Raw genomic sequence first — 18,569 nt, 5'->3', positions numbered from 1 at the left:
TCTTAAATTTTTCTTTCTCTAAGTGCAGAAGAACCCCACCATAGCCCATTGGGGGCATTTCAGGAAATCCAGTTGTGTAAAATGCAGGGTGGAGTGTGGCCAGCCAGGGCCCAGGCAGCAACCTGTCCTGGTCCCTGTTGCCCTGTGGTGCTCTCCAGTGACAGTTGTCTGTTCTGGCATCAGTGCGGGAGGGTCAATTGTGGTGCAAGATCTTATCCCTTTTAATTGGTGCGGAGAGAGCACTGGGAGCGAGGCCCCACCTCCCTCTTCCCTGGGCGGGCCTTGGGGGTCTTTCCTCTGCCCAGCAGAAGGTGCAACCCTTAGCCCTCTCTGTTTGTGGGAGGAACCAGTACAGGTGGTAAATAGATTTACAATGAGTGCATTGGTGGCTGAGTGTTCTTGTTTTTTAGAATATTAGGATTAAAATGAATCCTGAATTTGTTCTTTACTAGGTAGAGGGAGATGATGAGGAAAAAGTATATGTCCAAGATCCGGTCCCCAAGCCTTCCCTTTCAGGATGGTCAGTGGCCCTGCCTGTCCCCTATCCTGTCTGCCTCATGGGCCCACAGGGTCCCAACTGTCACCAAGCCCGGTCCCAAACCCAGTAAGATTCAGCACATTGACCCAAGTTTCTGGTGTTCTGAAAGCTGAGGACAGCCCAGGGATATCTTCAACAGCAGAGTTGAGCCCAAGGGTCCCCACGTTTCAGTTTGTTCAGCCCCCAGGTTCCTGAGCACTTGGCTGTCAGGGCTTTCCTGCCCTGCTTCTTGCCTTTTGCCATGAATTTTCTCGGAAAGCTAAATGAAAACATTGTGAGTTTCATCCTCATGCCACAGGCATGGTGAAGTCACTTTATAGGTGAATGATTTGTCTTGTTCATGAATATAGTGTGGCCTTAAAACAAACAGGGCATGTTTGGACTGGAGCCCTGGGTTCTTGTGTTACAGAGATGGTGGAAGATGCTGTGAGTGGGCCAGAATCCCTGGACTGCCTGGTGGGCCCTGCCCTGGCCTGTGGTCTCAGCCAAGAGAAGGAGCCCTTCAAGAAGCTGGGCCTCACCAAGGAGGTGCTCGCTGCACACACACAGAAGGAGGAGCAGAGCTTCCTGCAGAAGTTCAAAGAAATAAGAAAACTCAGTATTTTCCAGTCCCATTGCCATTACTACTTACAAGAAAGATCCAAGGGGCAGCCAAGTGAACGAAGTAAGTGATACCCAAATTAAAAGTGGGTTTTAAAAAATTTTATTCCTGTTGGTACTGAGTCCAGTGCTGGTTTCAAAATGTGAAATGTGTCCAGTTTCAGAAGCATTAACATGTAAGACAGCTGTTGGAACTTCCCTGGCAACGCCATCTATTTCTGTAGAACTTCCCACCAGGGGAGTGCTCTCAGGATGTCAGCTCGCATTCCCTGGGGAATAGTCCCAGGCTAGTGCCCGGGGAGGGCAGAGCCATGGCAGGGCAGTGCTGCCATGTCCACGTTTCTTGCGTGAGTAACCATGTGGGCAGGGGCCTCACCTGGATGGGACCTCCAGAGAATCAGCTAATTCAACCTCAAGATAATGGGCATGTGGTGCTGGGCACATGAGGAAGGAGGGGCGTACCATTCATGGCGCCCTTCTCCCCAGGAGATGCACCGTCCTGACGGGGCCAGCCTCAGGCCTGGGCTTCGGACTCCATAGTCGGGCAGAGTCCATGGTCATGCTGTGGGAAGCCGCTCTGTAGGCCAGGTGCCACTTCGGGGGTCGAAGGTCAAGGGATGAAGTAAAATAGATGAGCTTCTTTACCCCTTTCCTGGCTCAGGAATCTGGCTCCTCATCCCCCAGTTCCTTCCCATACCCCCAGACAGGGCCTGCGCTTGTTAGAGATGCTGCCTCTTCCATTCCCCCTGGGACACTGGCACAGGGATCAGAGCCAGTGAGCCCAGGAAGCCACTCACCACAGGGAACCAGCTCCCCCGGGTCTCTGGGCAGACACACAAAAGGAAATGTGTAAGAAACTAAGCCTACAGCTGCCTTAAGGATTTTGTCTTCTCCACTCTTTCCTTTCTCTCCCTCTTCCCCAGATTCAAGAGTTACGACCAGCCCATAGAGAACCTCTGTAGAAATTAGAAAAAGGTGCCTTCCATGGCCCTGAGAAGACCCACCCCATGGGACCAGCCTAGTACCGAGTTCCCGCTCTTGCTTGCCCCCTAGACAACTCCGTAGCCTTATGCAGTGCACGGTCTACAGAGCTGTATAGGGCAGCCCTACCAGACCCATACATGATATCCCAGGAACCCAGTGCTTTAGCCACTGTTCCCACCAGGGGACGGATTTCTTGGGGAAGGACACCAGATAGACTGAATTGCAAAACCTCCATTTACATAGCAGTTTGCGTTGGACTAGCCTATTTGCTTTCAGCACATCCCAAAGGCATGGGACCGCCTTGGCACAGCTGACAGATGTCCCGCACACCTGTTGCAAGAGTTCAGTCACTCTGCATGATGTGAGAGGAAACCGAGAGTTCCCTGGATCCCCCTCCCACTCTTCAGGGAGGCCATGGGGACATACCCACAGTCCCTCCTTTACCAGTTGAGTCCCTCCATCATCCTGAAGAAAGCCTTACTCCACAGCACTTGTCATTACAGAAGAAGAATGTGGTTGCCAGGCAGTGTCTCCTCTGATCTTGCTCAGGCTGTTTGTCAGGTGAAAGAGGAAGCTGTTTAAGGAACAGTAGTGATAGTGCTTATAAATTGAAAACTAGAGGAGGTCGGTGGCTCCTGCCTTTCAGATTTCACAAACCATTTCTTTCCCGCAAATACTGGGGAACAGCAGAGACGTGACAGCTTTTTAGTGTATTGATTTAACAAAAAGAACTTTTTTTTACCACTTACTATATTAGCATTTCATAAAAGAAAGGACATTAATACCAGAAGAAAATAAGGAATGTGATCCTGCAATTAAGAGTTTGTCTTTTAAGTTGATTCAATTTAGTTTTATGGAAAAACCTGATGTTTTGCCCTGATTTTTCTCACTTCACTGAGGGTCAGGGAAAACTGCTTGGTGGACCAGGCGGGCCCTGGGCCAGCATTTGGAAACCCAGGACTGTTGGACAAAGAGTGTCTTCAAATTTGGAGTGAAAGTTTTAACTCCAAATGTTTATTTTTCTGCATTAGCTGCCCCTGGACTAAGAAATACTTCTGGAATAGATTCACCTTGGAGAAAACCAGGAAAGAACAGAAAACTGAAGTCCAAGCGGGTCAAACCTCGAGACTCATCTGAGAGCACCGGATCTGGGGGGCCCTTGCCCGCCCGGCCCCCACTCGTGGGCTTGAACGCCACAGCCTGGTCACCCTCGGACACGTCCCAGTCCAGCTGCCCGGCCGTGCCCTTTCCTGCCCCAGTGCCAGCTTATTCCCTGCCGGTGTTTCCAGCGCCAGGGACTGTGGCGGCAACCCCCGCACCTCCCCATGCCAGTTTCGCAGTGCCTGCGGTGCCCGTGGACCTCCAGCACCAGTTTGCAGTCCAGCCCCCACCTTTCCCTGCCCCTTTGGCCCCTGTCATGGCATTCATGCTACCTGGTTATTCCTTCCCCTCGGGGACCCCAAACCTGCCCCAGGCCTTCTTCCCCAGTCAGCCTCAATTTCCGAGCCACCCCACAATCACATCCGAGATGGCCTCTGCCTTACAGCCCGAGTTCCCCAGCCGGACCTCGATCCCCAGACAGCCATGCGCTTGTCCAGGCACCCGGGCCGCCCCACCATCGGCCATGGGTAGAGCCTCCCCACCACTATTCCAGTCCCGCAGCAGCTCGCCCCTGCAGCTCAACCTGCTGCAGCTGGAGGAAGCCCCTGAGGGTGGCACTGGGGCCATGGGGACCACAGGGGCCACAGAGACAGCAGTTGTGGGGGCGGACTGCAAACCTGGCACTTCTCGGGACCAGCAACCGAAGGCACCTCTGACCGTAAGGATTTTCTGATGCTCTTTCCCCAAAGCAGGCAGCAAACAGCACACCTGGCAGGCTGGCCGCACATCCTCAGTTCGGACATGGGGGTTACACGATTGAGGGTTCCACCAAACCCTGTAGGTTTTGCCATGAATGTGTGTGCCAGAAATTCATGCTTCCCAGTTAATCCTATCCGAGTAGATTATTCGAAGCCTTTTATTGTCTTGGAATCTGAATGAAGGAGGAGAGATTGTGGCAAATACAGAGTCCAGAAAGCAGCATGTGACTTGACAGTATTTATGGGCTTCGAATTTTTAAATGACACTTCAAAGATAAAGCACGGTCAGTTTAAATACCAGAGCTAGGGCTCCTCGGGGCGTGGCACCAGAGCCTGACTCAGGTGGCCCCGGTGGAGGCAAAGACGAAGGAGGACACAGCCCTAAAATCAGCGGGACCTCAGTTTCCATCCTCCGCAGGCATAGTGACACTGTGTGGGATTCTTAACCAGTTAATGAAATGGCAGTTGTATTTGCAGTTAAACACTTGTGTTTCTGAATGAGCTCAAGTGTGTGGGAACGCCAGCAGCAGTGCAGTCCGTAGGCCTCAGGCGATTCCCTGCCTTGGCCGGAGGACCTAGGGCTCCTGGGTGAGGAAGTGCAAGTGTGTAGATCTGTGGAGCTTCTCCCAGTCCTCCTGCCACCTCCGGGCTCCTGCTTTTGGAGTCCTGGGCCTATAGTCTGGGTTTCCAAAGAGAGGAGAGTCAGGGATGCTCCCCAGGCCAGGCCCCTCCCTCACTCCCAAGGCAGCACCCACACGGGGTGCTGTGAGAGGCGTTCTCCCGTCCATGTCTGCTGCATGTGAGGAGGGGGCTGTGGCCAAGCAGCAGCCTGAGGCTTTCCCCGCTGGAGCCCAGCTATTACCGTTTTCCGTGTGACTCCCAAAATTAAATGTAATTAGATGGCATCCATAGAGCACCAGTGGAATTTGCACTGTAGGCCTGGTGGTGATGCGTGGTCTGCTCATTAAGCCCTCCCTGGTCGTGAACCTCGTAGCCGCTCCACAGCTCCCCTCCACCCTCGCCCCACTCATGCCCCCCACCCCCACCCTGCTGAATGTGCTGTGTCCTGACTGAGCCCCTATTCCTGTCCCTAAAGCGTGACGAACCCTCAGACACGCAGAATAGTGACGCCCTTTCCACGTCAAGCGGCCTCCTAAACCTCCTGCTGAATGAGGACCTCTGCTCAGCCTCGGGCTCTGCTGCTTCGGAGTCACTGGGCTCTGGCTCACTGGGCTGCGACACCTCCCCGAGTCGGGCAGGTATGTTGGCCCTGGCGGGGTGTTAGGCACTTGGGAGGTTCCCACAGGATGCAGTGCTCCAGAATCGCAGGCCAGCCTCTGTGCTCAGGACAGGGATCACCGGCAGTCCCCAAGCAGCTGTCAGAGCCCATGCAGACACCCACACAGACACACACTCCCTGTTCAGCATGGCCAGCCCTAGCTAGTCAGAATTCCACATCCTCCCTATTTGCTTCTGATTTCAGTGCCTGCAGGCCTCACCCTGGCTCCTTGTTGGACCATCCCTCTGACTCCCCAGATAGTGGTTTGCCTTCCTGCGTTAGTTCCACTTGTGTGAACTGAGGGTGTGAAGCACCTGCAAGCCTCTACCCGTTGGGATCTTTCACATGTGATCTGGAATCTCAGTCACCAAAAATGCACACACACTCCACAAAATTGAAGCTCCCCTACTTCTCTGGAGGGAGCTTTCACCTCGTCCCCCTTCGCAGGCCTGCTGCACAGGTGAGGCTGGCTAGGGAGCGCTCCAGGCCAGCTGCCTCCCCTTGTGGGAAACTGCAGTGCCCTGTGGTCCGCATGAGCGGAGATGGTGAGAGCTTGGGAGAGAAGGTCAAGGCTTGTAACACGCAGCTCCACCTGAGCTGCTCAGGGCTTCACAGGAAAGAATCGCCTGCATGGCACTAGCAGAGATCCTGTTTCCTAATTACCCAGAGCATTCAGGAAGTGGGAAGAGAAGGGGAACGTGCACTGGCACACATACCCAATACCTAAGAAGGGGCTGGGCTCTCTCAAATCATTCTGACTTTGAGGAAGCACATTATGCAAGGTTTAATTTCATATGTCAAGGTTTTGATGCACCATGTTTTTTGTTTTTAAAGGCAGTAGTGACACAAGTCATACCAGCAAATATTTTGGAAGCATTGACTCCTCAGAGAATAATCACAAAGCAAAAATGAACACTGGTATGGAAGAAAGTGAGCATTTCATTAAGTGCGTCCTGCAGGATCCCATCTGGCTGCTGATGGCAGATGCGGACAGCAGCGTCATGATGACGTACCAGCTGCCTTCCCGGTAACCACCCAGCGCTTTCCTAGGCACCTGGGGAGGGATGGGATTCAGGAGTTCCCAGAAACAGCAAGGTCAAGGTCATTCAGATGGGGCAGGACACCCCTCTGAAAGACTGAGATTTAGTTGAGTGCAGCAGAGAAGCAGGCTTCCCTCTGGACAATTCTACCAGGCTAGTACAGGATGGCCATGGCCCTGCAGTGTGGCCAGGGTAAGCCAGGGCCCTGTGGATTCACACCCTGCGGCCTTCGAGGAAGACAGGCTCCCGGTGCTTCCTTCACAGTGCCACGCTCAACTTTTACAAAGCATTGGTGCCAGCATCTCTTGCTTTGTTGCCCAGTAACCCTGTGAGGTAAATGGGATGTGTCTGTCTGTCTGTCTGACTTAGAGTTGAAGGAACCAAGTGTCAAGGTAGGTGACCAGCCCAGGGAGCTGGCTGCTCTGCAGTGACCCAGGGGCTCTGCGTCCACATCAGGCTGCCGTAGGGAACTGCATGTGGTCCTTTCCCTTGCGGAGCACCCACTTGGCAGGAGAAGCTGGGAGGAAAGAAAGGAAGGAAAAACGAACCCTGTATAAGTCCGTTTCCACACTGCTGTAAAGAAATACCTGAGATTGGGTAATTTATAAAGGAAAGAGGTTTAGTTAACTCACAGCCCTGCAGGGCCAGGGAAGCCTCAGGAAACTTAACAGTCATGGAAGGGAGGAGAAGCAAGCACCTTCTTCACAAAGCTGCAGGAAAAGAGTACAAGCAAAGGAGGAACTGCCAAATACTTATAAAGCCATCAAATCGCATTACAACTCACTGTCACCAGGACAGCGTGGGAGAACCACCCTCATGATCCCGCCACCCCTCACCAGGTCCCTCCCTCAACACATGGGTATTACAGTTCCACATGAGATTTGGGAGGGGATTCAGAGCCAAACCCTATCAAAGCCCTAAGTCCTCTGGTCAGCTAGTGGATATGGAGGCTCCATCTCCAGGGTAGCTGTAGTCCAGACCAGCACTGGCCAGTGACAGGGGAAGGCCATCCTACTGGCAAGAATCTCCCAGATGAACCATGCCTGTTGTGGAACCAAGCCCCAGGGGACAAGGTTACACCTGCAGATACCCAACTCCCAGGCCTGTTGTAAAATATAGTAAAATTAAATCTTGACCAGAATCATCATTTTCATAGAAAAACTACAGATTCTTTACTAGGGAGATTAAGTTACCTTAAACGGTAATTTTTTTAAAGAAAAGGAAATTTGCATTAAAATCATCTAAAACTACATTATTTATACTGAAAGAATAAAAACAGAAACCCTTAAGACATTTGAAAGCTTACCAGTTTCTAAATATCTTGCGAAGAAATTTAGAAGCAGTTTTGAAGGAGGACAGAGAGAAGCTGAAGCTCCTGCAGAAACTCCAGCCCAGGTTCACGGAGAGTCAGAAGCAGGAGCTGCGCGAGGTCCACCAGTGGATGCAGACGGGTGGCCTGCCCGCAGCCATCGACGTGGCAGTAAGCTCATGGGACTTGATTTCTGATACGGCCCTAAAAGGCTCTGTGATGGGGACTCTCCGTACTATCTTTGCAACTTTTCTATCAATTTAAAACTTGTAAAATTAGGCCGGGCGCGGTGGCTCAAGCCTGTAATCCCAGCACTTTGGGAGGCCGAGGCGGGCGGATCACGAGGTCAGGAGATCAAGACCATCCTGGCTAACACGGTGAAACCCCGTCTCTACTAAAAATATAAAAAATTAGCCGGGCGTGGTGGCGGCGCCTGTGGTCCCAGCTACTCGGGAGGCTGAGGCAGGAGAATGGTGTGAACCCGGGAGGCGGAGCTTGCAGTGAGCTGAGGTCGTGCCACTGCACTCCAGCCTGGGCAACAGAGTGAGACTCTGTCTCAAAAAAAAAAAAAAAACTTCTAAGATTAAAGGTTTATTTTTTTTAAAGGCACGACAACACTAGGTCTGCTTCAAATAACTTTGTTCCAGTGGCTTTTCAACATTGTTTCCAAAATGTTGAAAAATCTAATCTCAGTCACTTGCTGAAATCTGTGTTTTCTTTCTTTCAATTCTGTTTTCGATTTTACAAAAAAATCTCTCCTATCACAAACCATCAGTGTCCATGGAGAGTGTTAAACAATGGTGGAAAAAACAAGTTCCTGCTGGCATGCTCTCCAGGCATATGTCCTTCCACTGGCCCCATGGGCACACCAGCCCCACTCTCCTGCTCTCTGCCAACCCCTTGCCCACACACACCATGGAAGCTGCTCTTGTCAAGGTCTCAAGTTCTCCAGCAGCCAAACACAGTGTCACTTCTCAGTCCTCATCCCAGGGACCACTGGCAGCAGTGAGCGGCTCTCTCCAGGGGGCTCTTGCTGCCCTTGGCCTCCAGGCCCTGTGCTCTTCAGGCTGTCCCTCTGACCTCTTGGCCTCCCCACAGGCTCTTCCTCTTCTCTGCACCCTCCGGCTCAGTGTCTGTACCTCTTTCCCCCCCAACCCCCCACACCTTGCAAGCCCTGGAGGCATCCCAGGCTCTACTCTTAGGCCCCAGCTAGTTGGTTGGCAAATTGTCTGGGTTCAACCTTGAAGGTAGATAGAAGCCCATCACTTAGTGCCTCCAGCATCACCACACAGGTCCAAGCCATGAGGATGCTTCCATGGCATGAGCCCTGCATGTCAGAGTGGCCTCGAAGCTCCACTCAACTGCTCCCCATGTCACCTCAGTCAGAATCTGTCCCCCACAGTTCAGATCCCTGCCAGCACTGTGCCACCTCAATCAGAATAAATGGTTGCAAAGTCATACACGTCTGACCGCCCATCCACATCTACCTCATCTCCCGTTTCTCCTCTCCTTCCCTCCTCTCCAGTTACACTGGCCCCTTGGCTGTTTCCCGGACTGCCCTGGCAGGCCCCTGCCACAGGATCTTCGCATGTACCCAGCCCTTTGCTTGGAATCCTTTTTCCTCAAAGAGACCTGTGGCTCACCCTGGCTGCCTTAGAGTCTGTTTTCCACCTGCTGCTGCGTTAGTAATCCCTTGCTGCATGGCAGATGGCCCAACACTTAGTGACTTCAACAACAAACATGTATTCTCTTGCATGGTCTCTCTGGGTCAGGAATTTGAGAGCGGCTTAGCTGGGTACTGCTAGCTCAGGGTCGTTGCTGATGTTGATGGTAAGATACTGGTGGGGGCTTCTGTCACCTGCCAACTGGAGGACCAGCTTCCAGGAGCCTCACTTGCAGGCCTGTCATGCGCTGCTGGCTCTTGGCAGAGGCCTCAGCTTCTTGCTGTGGGGACCTGTCCGTAGGGCTGCCTGGATGTCCTCACAGCGTGGCAGGTGACTTCCCCAGAGAGAAAAAGAGGAAGCCAAGGTGCCTTTAGGACCTAGAATCAGAAGTCAGATACTCTGTTAGAGGCAAATGCCTGACTCCAGCCAAGGGTTAAGGAGAAAGGAATTAGGCCCCACCTTTTGAGGGAGAAGTGGCAAAGAGTGTGGATGCGTTTCAAAACCATTGTGTCACCTTTTCTGTGGTCTGCTGTGAATGTCCAGTTGAAAATCACAGATGTCCTCCATATACTCTATGCCTCTGGAGCCCCTCTTAGTCATTGTCCCTCTCTGCTACAAAGTGCCAGCTCCTGGGGCAGGGATTTTGGCCTTTGCTGCCGGCTGCCTCCTGGCTGACACCTGGTCACCTGCCCCTTACTCAGTTTGACTTTTTTCTTTCTTTTTTTTTTTTTTTTTTTTTTTTTTTTTTTTGAGACGGAGTCTCACTCCAGGCTGGAGTGCAGCGGCGCGATCTCCGCTCACTGCAAGGTCTGTGTCCTGGGTTCGCGCCATTCTCCTGCCTCAGCCTCCCGAGTAGCTGGGACTACAGGCGCCCGCCACCTCGCCCGGCTAATTTTTTGTATTATTAATAGAGGCGGGGTTTTACCGTTTTAGCCAGAATGGTCTCTATCTCCTGACTTCGTGATCCGCCCGCCTCGGACTCCCAAAGTGCTGGGATTACAGGCATCAGCCACCGCACCCAGCCAGTTCGAATGACTTTTGGAACAACTCAGATCTCAAGTTTGTTACTGATTTCACTTTTTTTTTTTCTTTTAAGGAATGTGTTTACTGTGAAAACAAGGAAAAAGGTAATATTTGCATACCATATGAGGAAGATATTCCTTCTCTGGGACTCAGCGAAGTGTTGGACACCAAAGAAGACGAAAATGGACCCCCCTTGAATCACAGGATGGAAGAGCAGACGTAACCCCTGCCCCCCTCAGCCCGGCAGCCAGCAGCTACACAGGTGGTGCTTGGAAGAGACGAAAGATCTTCATGGCTGTTTCCACTGAAATGGACACATACGCTCATGTTGCTTTTTTTGTTTTAGAAAAAAAAAAAAAAAAAAACATAGTTTTCTGAAGGGGTGACTTAAAACTGGAGAGTGGGGAGGGTTTGGAAAGAAATATGTTTTTATATATAAAATATATATGTAGAGTTTTGTGGGATGGGAAGAGACTTTAGCTGTTATTTAACTTGAGAAAGACTAAACGCCTCTTCGTGTCAGGGAAGTTGCCTCAGTGCTCCCAGAAGTCCTGTGACTGTGATGAGACCTCCGTCTGCTGCACCAGTTGGGGACTCTGGCTTCCAGAGCTTTCCCAGGGTGTTTGGATCAGATCAAATTTTGTCCTCTCTTGGGGACTGCTTTTTATCTGAATTATCATTTAGTCAAGGTAGATTTTTTTTTTTTTTTTTTTTTTTTTTACATACCAAGTGGAGATAGCAGCCTCTCCTAGTTTTCTTTCAAAACGTTTCACATTAAATGGTGTGAAGCATTGTTTGGCAAACCAACAGCTTTGGCTTCTGGTGTGGTCAATATTTCAATCTGACATAGCTTTTGTTTGTAGTGAACAAAGTTGAAACATTTGCTCTGGACTAAAGAAGCCTAGTGGTTTGTGTGGCCAACTCCATCGGATGAATGCACACGCAGACCTTCTGCATATTTCTGCATCGTTCTTGTCTCCTTTTCAGACCATGATGGCCGATACGGAGATTGAAATATGTCATCAGTCATCTCTTTATGGTGACTTCCCTCTGCAAACCAGGCTGTGACCAACACATGTGGGACCCAGTCCTGTTTGGTCTTCTTCCGTTGGAGCCACCCAGACATCAGCTTCCACCAAGCCCACATCACATCTTCTGGCTGAGAGCAGCCACTGCCACTCAGTCCCACAGCTTGCAACTGCGTCTGTATTTTCAGGGGTGCAGTGAGCTTACCTCTCCCGCTGCACCCTGGGTTGGGTGTCCAGCCCTCATTCTTTTCATGAGCCCGACCTCTCTCGGAGCAGCTTTAGGCCTCTGCCAGTGTCCCCAGCACTTTTAAGTCATTTGGACACTTGGGGAAAAGTGAGGCCAGTCTGCCCAACTTTTTACAAAACCTCATGTTGCATTGTATATTCCAAAGATGGTTTGGAAAATTTAATATTCATACCTGGTGGGAATTCACAGTTATCACTGAAGAACAGTTGACTTAAAATTGGACCAAGACTATGAGGCTTAAAAGGGACCAGGGTTTTCTTTTTCTTTTTTTTTTTTTTTTTGAGATGGAGTTTCTCTCTTGTTGCCCAGGCTGGAGTGCAGTGGCACCATCTCGGCTCACTGCAACCTCTGCCTCCCAGGTTCAAGTGATTCTTCTGCCTCAGCCTCCTGAGTAGCTGGGACTACAGGCGCCCGCCACCACGCCCAGCTAATTTTTTGTATTTTTAGTAGAGACAGGGTTTCGCCATGTTGGCCTGGCTGGTCTCGAACTCCTGACCTCAAGTGATCCACCTCGGCCTCCCAAAGTGCTGGGATTACAGGCGTGAGCCACCGCGCCCGACCTGGACCAGGGTTTTCTGTTTTTTGATGGAAGTGAAATCTCTTTGTAATCCACTAGGTTTTCATAGAAAAACCATCTTATGCCTGAATATTAAACCTATTTTTCGTAAACACAAGAACACTTTAATTTTTCGTTAATTTACAAAGTAACATCAGCTGCCTATGCCTACGATAAGGTAGCAGTCTGCATTCTTACGGCAATTAGCTGTTACAAACTGCTTCTTGCCTCTAAAGTCAGATCATGAAGGGATAGGTGTTAATCTAAGGTTACATGTATGTTACTGAAACACAAAACTGCCAAAATCTTACTCTGCTGTTATGAATGTTTACCATCAGCATTATTTTGTTATTTAATATATGCTCATTGATTGTAGCTTCAGCGCGTGCCAAGCAGTTGACTTAATAGGATCATCTTGTGAATTTGTTTACATGATGCCAAGCATCGAGTCATGTTTTCTTTAGTGTGTGTGCTTATACAGGTGTTAAACACTTTTTCTCTATTTTAAACTGAGCCTTCTTTTTAATATATTCCTAAAAAGGATATGTAAATAAGCTCTCAGAGTTTGTGTGATGATTTGTTGAGCCTTGCTGGACAAGTGGTTTGTTTGTGTGCAAACCAAACTTTCTTTACCCAGTGCAATAGATTTGTTTGACTGCTTGTGTCTTTTTATGACCTGTTTGCCTTTTAGAAAATTGGTAAATAAAGCGAGTATATTTTTATTTTTACTTGTATGTATTTTTCACATAGCACAGAAGAAAACCTGAATAGAGATCAAAGATTATTAAAAAAAAATTTTTTTTAAGGAACTCCAGAAATTCTGCATTAAAGAATCTTACATCCCAAAGGCTGCCTCGCAGTCAGCTCCCTTATAGCGTTTGATTCTTGCTGGCTCCCTTTCTTCCTGTGTGTGTCACACACACACCCTTCTTCAGGCTGCAGAAATGAACTTTGTGTAATGCAAACCTAATCGTGTTATGACCCACAGTCTTCACTTTCGGTTGGAGGGGTGCAGCTGTCTGGCTCAGCTCCAGAGTACCCCCAGCTCTGCCTCCACGCACCTCTCTCTTCCCTGCATCGCTGCCCTGGGTTACCTGGCCTTTCCAGGCTGGCTGCCTGTCTTCGGGTCATCAAGGCTAGGTAGGGTTAAAGGTGGGGCAGTCAGGAGGCTCCACCAGAAAGGTCACATGTATCCATTGCAAATGATATGGGCAGGGCAGCATAGTCCCCTGACCCCAGCCCTTCTCTCACAGTGATGAATGAAGCCTTGTGAGGCCAAAACTGTGGAAGCCCTAAGAGTTGCTCGCCACCCCTCCCACTCTTCAAACCATGACCCTGGGGGTGGAAACAGAGAACTGAATGGATCCTGAACCCAATGCCCTGCCTCTAAGAAGCTCCCTGAGCAGAAGGGAGGGGCTCTCCTCTGTCTGCCAGCCTGGCTTCCTAACTCCAAGTGCTGATGGGATAAAAGGCAAAGTCCTCCTAGCAAGCACAGAGGCCTCTGCAAACTGCCCTAAATAGCCAAATATGGTGGTTTCACTGAACCTCTGAGTGCTGTTGGGAGACTCTTAATTATATTTTTATTTACCATACAACCCCAAGGGTTTTATTTCCAAATTAAATGGAGATTCTGAGTCTCCTGGGCAGATTGCCCACAAGGGGCCTGAACAGTCTACAGGCCGCAGCTGCCTTTGTTCCCCCCAGGGATTTATGGCCTGCCACCCCCACTGCTAACTGGTCCCCTGCAGCAACCACCACCCTGCCCAGCCTCTGCTGGCCTCTGTTCCTGGCTCTAGGGAGATCAAAGGGCTCAAATGCTCAGGAAGTCCATACTCAGACAAACTTTGAAGGCAGGACTGGCCCAAGGGACAAACGGCAGGAAATGTTAGCTAGGGGAGGCTGCTGTGAAGGAGGGAGGGAGGGCTTGGTGACCCCAAGATAGGCCAGGCTTCTGGGACAAAAAGGCTATGCCAGCAGGCCAGTGCACTGCTAAAGGGAACTGAAGCTGACCTTGCAGAGGGGACCTTGGGCAACTTCCAGTCCAACCAAGAAGGATTTTGCTGATGTACAGCCTTCTCTATTCTCCTTCCCTCAACCCCCACCCACTCCACTGTCAGACAAGGCTTTTGAGGTCCCTAGTCCTCCCTTTAGCCTCCTCTCTCATAATTCCTATCACCTGTCTTTTGTTTTTACAAGGTCAACTTTATATCATGTTCCATAACCATAAACAATCCTTCCTTGCCTTCTGTATAGATTAATTCTAAACGTTAAAACCCTCTGAACAGTGCTACATTGTTGTGGCTGTGAAAACTGTTGTCTCCTGAGCCAAGTAATGTGCTAAGATTATATTTCTTTTCTTGGGAAGCTTTTGTTTTCCCTAGAGGTCCTAGTTGCTTTTTTTTTTTTTTTTTTTTGCTTGCACCATTTGCCTTTATCATGTCCTCCTTGCCCCTGAAATCCAGTTCCCCATCCAATCAAGTGTTCAATCAGGCTTTACCCAAAGTCCTCTTTTGGGGCCCTGATCATCCTGTTGCAATATAAATTACCTAACTAAAGCAGATGTTTTAGGATGAGAGCATCCTAAAACATCTACTTGGCCTTGTTCGTTTGGATAATGAGAGGAGTGTAAATCAGTTTGCAAACTTGGGAGTACAAGAAATATCAGTGAGTTTATTTTTCCCTATCACAGTTTCTCAAAGTAGTGGAAATGTCATTGTAGTCACTTGGGGGAGTGGGCGTTCTCCTTCCCTGGGGTGATGTCTAAGTGGTGAAGGAGAGTAAAGTCACAGAACAATAATCCACTTCCTTGGGATCCACCACTCCAGCCCCACCCTGCCAGCCCCACCCTGCCAGCCCCACTACTGGGTAGGTGGGGAGTGTGTGAAGTAAAGGGGTAGTTTCACACCCAGGTGAGTGATGCTGGGCTGGGGGAAATCTCAGGACCCTGCTCACAGAGCAACCAAGAGCCAGAGCAGGGACAGTTGGGAGCGGGCAGGAGGGGGTCCCAGGTAATTACAGAGGTCAGTGAGGTGACTTAGGTGACTTTGGGAGCCTTCAAATCTCTCACCAAACTCACCCAGCGGGAAGCCTGCAGGGGTCCCTCTGGTGGAGAGGCAGAAGTAAAGGGGTCGTGGGAGGCCGGTCAGATCTCTCTAGGGGCAGTGGGGCGGTAGGTCTGCAGCCTAGTCCTGTCGCTGCGCTCAGCTGCTGGGGTCCCGTGATGTTCCCCTCCCACGCGGCCTTCCAGCCCATCCTGCCAGGGACACCCCTCACCTTCCCTACCTAGCAGCGCTTCTGTGAGGCCAGGCTTTGCTGGGGGTGCGGGGAGGTGGACAGGGGGTCCTAGGTCAGACTGTGCCCTTATCCAGGGACGCTTATAGCCTGGAGGGGCTCCGAACAGACCCTGACGATCCCAGCACGGGTGAGTAGAGGGGACTGAGGAAGGCAGGTGCTGTGCAGGGCAGGCTGGTGGTCGGCTGGCTGGGGTCTGAGAAGGCGTCTCCGCGTTCCGGCTCCTCCACGCAGCGTCTGGACTGACGTCGCAGGAGCCCGGCCGGGGTCCCCAGGGCGTTGCCCTAGGGCGCGGCCCCACTGCCCACGCACCCCGCCCGCGGCTAGGAGGGACCCGGCAGATGGGCGGCCCGCCGCGATGTGGGGGTCGCGGGCGTCTAGTCGGGACAAGCGCCCGCCGCCTGCCCGCGGGACAAAGCGCGCGAGACAAAGGCGCGGCCAACACCTGTCGCTCTTGGCGCGGCCGCCGCTTTTCTCCGCCGAAGCGGCCGCAGCTGCCAACTGTCACAGGCATCAAGTTACGGGGACCAGACGGCAGCTTTGGCGGGCCTGTGGGGGGGGGGGGAGGACGAGGAGGGGAGGAGGGAGGCGGGCGGGGTGCAGGGGAAGGGAGGGAGGGGCCCCGGGGGGCCAACGGGGACTAGGGGGAGATGGGGGAGCTCAGAGCGGGACGCGGGTAGTGACCCGGAGAGCAGAGCCCCGGGGGAGAGCAGCGCGGGCGGGAGCACAGGGGACCCCGCCCCACTAGGACTCCAGTGCTGGCGGAGGGCGGCGTCGGGGGTCCGGCCCGGCGTCTGGACGAGTCCGGAGGAAACTCACGAGCCGCCCCGCCACCACTGCCCAATGGACCCTGCCTCCCCGGGACTTGGCAGCCACCCCAGCCGGGACCTGAGACCCCTCTAGGTCCGGAGACCAGGGATTTGGCTGTGGCTCTGCACCCCAGGGAAGCAGCTCCTGGGGCCCGTGGCCCGAGCGCTCAGCTCTGCAGGCGCCATCGGTAAAGGAGGGAAATGAATGAATTAATGAGTGAATGAATGAGTGGACGGACCGACGGACGGGTGGACGCCTGCTCGCACGCGCGGCAGATCAGTGGTCCTAGAGCAGCAGACGGAGAGAAACAAGCGCAGGCAGGGCCGCAGCTCCCCGGGGTCGCCGCCCCGGTGCCGCCCCCGCGGGGGTCTCGGGAAAGCCGGGCTGGGGGCCCAGCCTAGCTCAGCCAGCTGCCGCCCGTCAGAGCCGCGGGGCCGCACAAAGCGCGCTGCCCCGATTGGCTGTAGCGCGCCTCGCGGTCGGCGGCTCCGGGCCCGCGCGACCAATCGGCGCATTGAGATGCAAATAAGCGACTATAAGAGGGGCGGGGCCGCGGCGGGCCGGAAGCCGCGAGGAGCTCGGACCGCTGGGCTGCTGCTGCGCGGCTGCGGGGTAGCCGAGACGCCGGCGCTCCGGTCCCCGCCGCTCTCCGTCCCCGCTGCTCCCAGTCCCCGCCGCGCCCCCAGCGGAGCGGGCATGGCGCCACCCGCGGCGCCTGGCCGGGACCGTGTGGGCCGTGAGGATGAGGACGGCTGGGAGACGCGGGGAGACCGCAAGGTGCGGGCCGGGGCCGTGGGCAAGCAAGCGGGCGGGAGGCCGTGCGGGGCTGGGACTCAGTGCCCCTCTCCCCGCAGGCCCGGAAGCCCCTGGTGGAGAAGAAGCGGCGCGCGCGGATCAACGAGAGCCTGCAGGAGCTGCGGCTGCTGCTGGCGGGCGCCGAGGTGCGGCGGCCGGGCAGGCGCCGTGGGGCTGCGGGGCGGGCGGGCTGGCGGGCGGGTCCGTGAGCGTGCTGCCGGCTCACCGCCCTTCCCGCCCGCGCAGGTGCAGGCCAAGCTGGAGAACGCCGAGGTGCTGGAGCTGACTGTGCGGCGGGTCCAGGGTGTGCTGCGGGGCCGGGCGCGCGGTGAGTGGCGGCGGGGCGGGCGGGGGCGCCGGCCGCGGGCGCCTGCAACCCCCGCCAGACGGAGGACTTCCCTCCCGGCGCCCCTGTCCTGTTGGCGGCGAGGGCTCCCCCCGGAGCAGGGTGCGCCCCCGCGTCTCCTGGGTGAGCAGTGTCCCCGCGGGCCGGGTGGGCTGGGCCACGCAGTCGCGGCTCACCGCGCGGGACGCGGCTCTCTCCCTCCCACCCTCGGGCCCAGAGCGCGAGCAGCTGCAGGCGGAAGCGAGCGAGCGCTTCGCTGCCGGCTACATCCAGTGCATGCACGAGGTGCACACGTTCGTGTCCACGTGCCAGGCCATCGACGCCACCGTCGCTGCCGAGCTCCTGAACCATCTGCTCGAGTCCATGCCGCTGCGTGAGGGCAGCAGCTTCCAGGATCTGCTGGGGGACGCCCTGGCGGGGCCACCTGGAGTCCCTGGGCGGAGTGGCTGGCCGGCGGGAGGGGCTCCGGGATCCCCGATACCCAGCCTCCCTGGTCCCGGGGACGACCTGTGCTCCGACCTGGAGGAGGCCCCTGAGGCTGAACTGAGTCGGGCTCCTGCTGAGGGGTCTGACTTGGTGCCCACAGCCCTGGGCAGCCTGACCGCAGCCCAAATTGCCCGGAGTGTCTGGAGGCCTTGGTGACCAATGCCAGCCAGAGCCCTGCAGGGGTGGGCCCGGCCCTCCCTGGATCTCCTCCCTCCTCCCAGGGGTTCAGATGTGGTGGGGTAGGGCGCCTTGGAAGTCTCCCAGGTCTTCCCTCCCTCCTCCGATGGACGGCTTGCAGGGCAGCCCCTGGTGACCAGCCCAGTCAGGCCTCAGCCCCGTTTCTTAAGAAACTTTTAGGGGCCCTGCAGCTCTGGGGTGGGTAGCGGGAAGGAGGTACAGGCAGGAGGAAGAATCTTGTAGAGCTACCAGCGTTGTCCCAGGTTCACCCGCCCGGCCTTCACCAGCCCTGTGCCAGCTCTGGGGGCAGAGGTGGCAGGAATGGTGCTGGGCACTAGTGTTCCAGGCAGCCCTGGGCTAAACAAAAGCTTGAACTTGCCACTTCAGCGGGGAGACGAGAGGCAGGTGCACTCTGCAGCACTGCCCAGAGCTGTGAGGCTCTGTACATCTTGTTTGTAGCACACTTGAGTTTGTGTATTCCATTGACATCAAATGTGACAATTTTACTAAATAAAGAATTTTTGAGTTACCCTTGAA

General features: G+C 53.8%; 2 protein-coding genes across 4 annotated transcripts in view; both read left to right on the top strand.

Moving 5' to 3' along the window:
* Window positions 1–12,849, top strand: part of PER2 (period circadian regulator 2) — a 48,908-nt gene extending 36,059 nt beyond the window's left edge. For both annotated transcript variants that reach the window (XM_005574791.4, XM_005574790.5), the window contains exons 18-23: window positions 948–1,202; window positions 3,154–3,941; window positions 5,078–5,240; window positions 6,095–6,287; window positions 7,630–7,780; window positions 10,370–12,849. In XM_005574791.4, coding sequence (XP_005574848.3) covers window positions 948–1,202; window positions 3,154–3,941; window positions 5,078–5,240; window positions 6,095–6,287; window positions 7,630–7,780; window positions 10,370–10,519 — 1,700 coding nt within the window. In that variant the 3' untranslated portion in view covers window positions 10,520–12,849. The remainder of the gene's footprint in view (window positions 1–947; window positions 1,203–3,153; window positions 3,942–5,077; window positions 5,241–6,094; window positions 6,288–7,629; window positions 7,781–10,369) is intronic.
* Window positions 12,850–16,791: 3,942 nt separating this feature from the next.
* HES6 (hes family bHLH transcription factor 6) lies at window positions 16,792–18,569 on the top strand. Of its 2 annotated transcripts, none has more exons than XM_005574787.4 (4): window positions 16,792–17,005; window positions 17,083–17,169; window positions 17,270–17,351; window positions 17,587–18,569. In XM_005574787.4, exons 1-4 carry the CDS (start codon window positions 16,925–16,927, stop codon window positions 18,009–18,011), a joined length of 675 nt encoding a protein of 224 aa, XP_005574844.2. In that variant the 5' UTR covers window positions 16,792–16,924; the 3' UTR covers window positions 18,012–18,569. The 2 variants fall into 2 exon arrangements, with proteins under 2 accessions (XP_005574844.2, XP_065382433.1); XM_065526361.1 differs by having other exon boundaries at window positions 17,270–17,311; window positions 17,587–17,857.

This window comes from Macaca fascicularis, chromosome 12 (genome assembly GCF_037993035.2).
Source record: "Macaca fascicularis isolate 582-1 chromosome 12, T2T-MFA8v1.1".
Classification (NCBI taxonomy): domain Eukaryota; kingdom Metazoa; phylum Chordata; class Mammalia; order Primates; family Cercopithecidae; genus Macaca; species Macaca fascicularis.
Note: the sequence above shows the minus strand (reverse complement) of the source record. Positions and strands in the feature narration are given on the sequence as shown.

What these genes read in the sequence shown, in the direction of transcription:
- HES6 (XM_005574787.4), top strand. Translation starts at nt 16,925, where the DNA reads ATGGCGCCACCCGCGGCGCCTGGCCGGGACCGTGTGGGCCGTGAGGAT. An exon ending in TGCTGCTGGCGGGCGCCGAG is followed by an intron (nt 17,170 to 17,269) that starts GTGCGGCGGCCG and finishes CCGCCCGCGCAG; the next exon opens with GTGCAGGCCAAGCTGGAGAA. An exon ending in GCTGCGGGGCCGGGCGCGCG is followed by an intron (nt 17,352 to 17,586) that starts GTGAGTGGCGGC and finishes CCTCGGGCCCAG; the next exon opens with AGCGCGAGCAGCTGCAGGCG.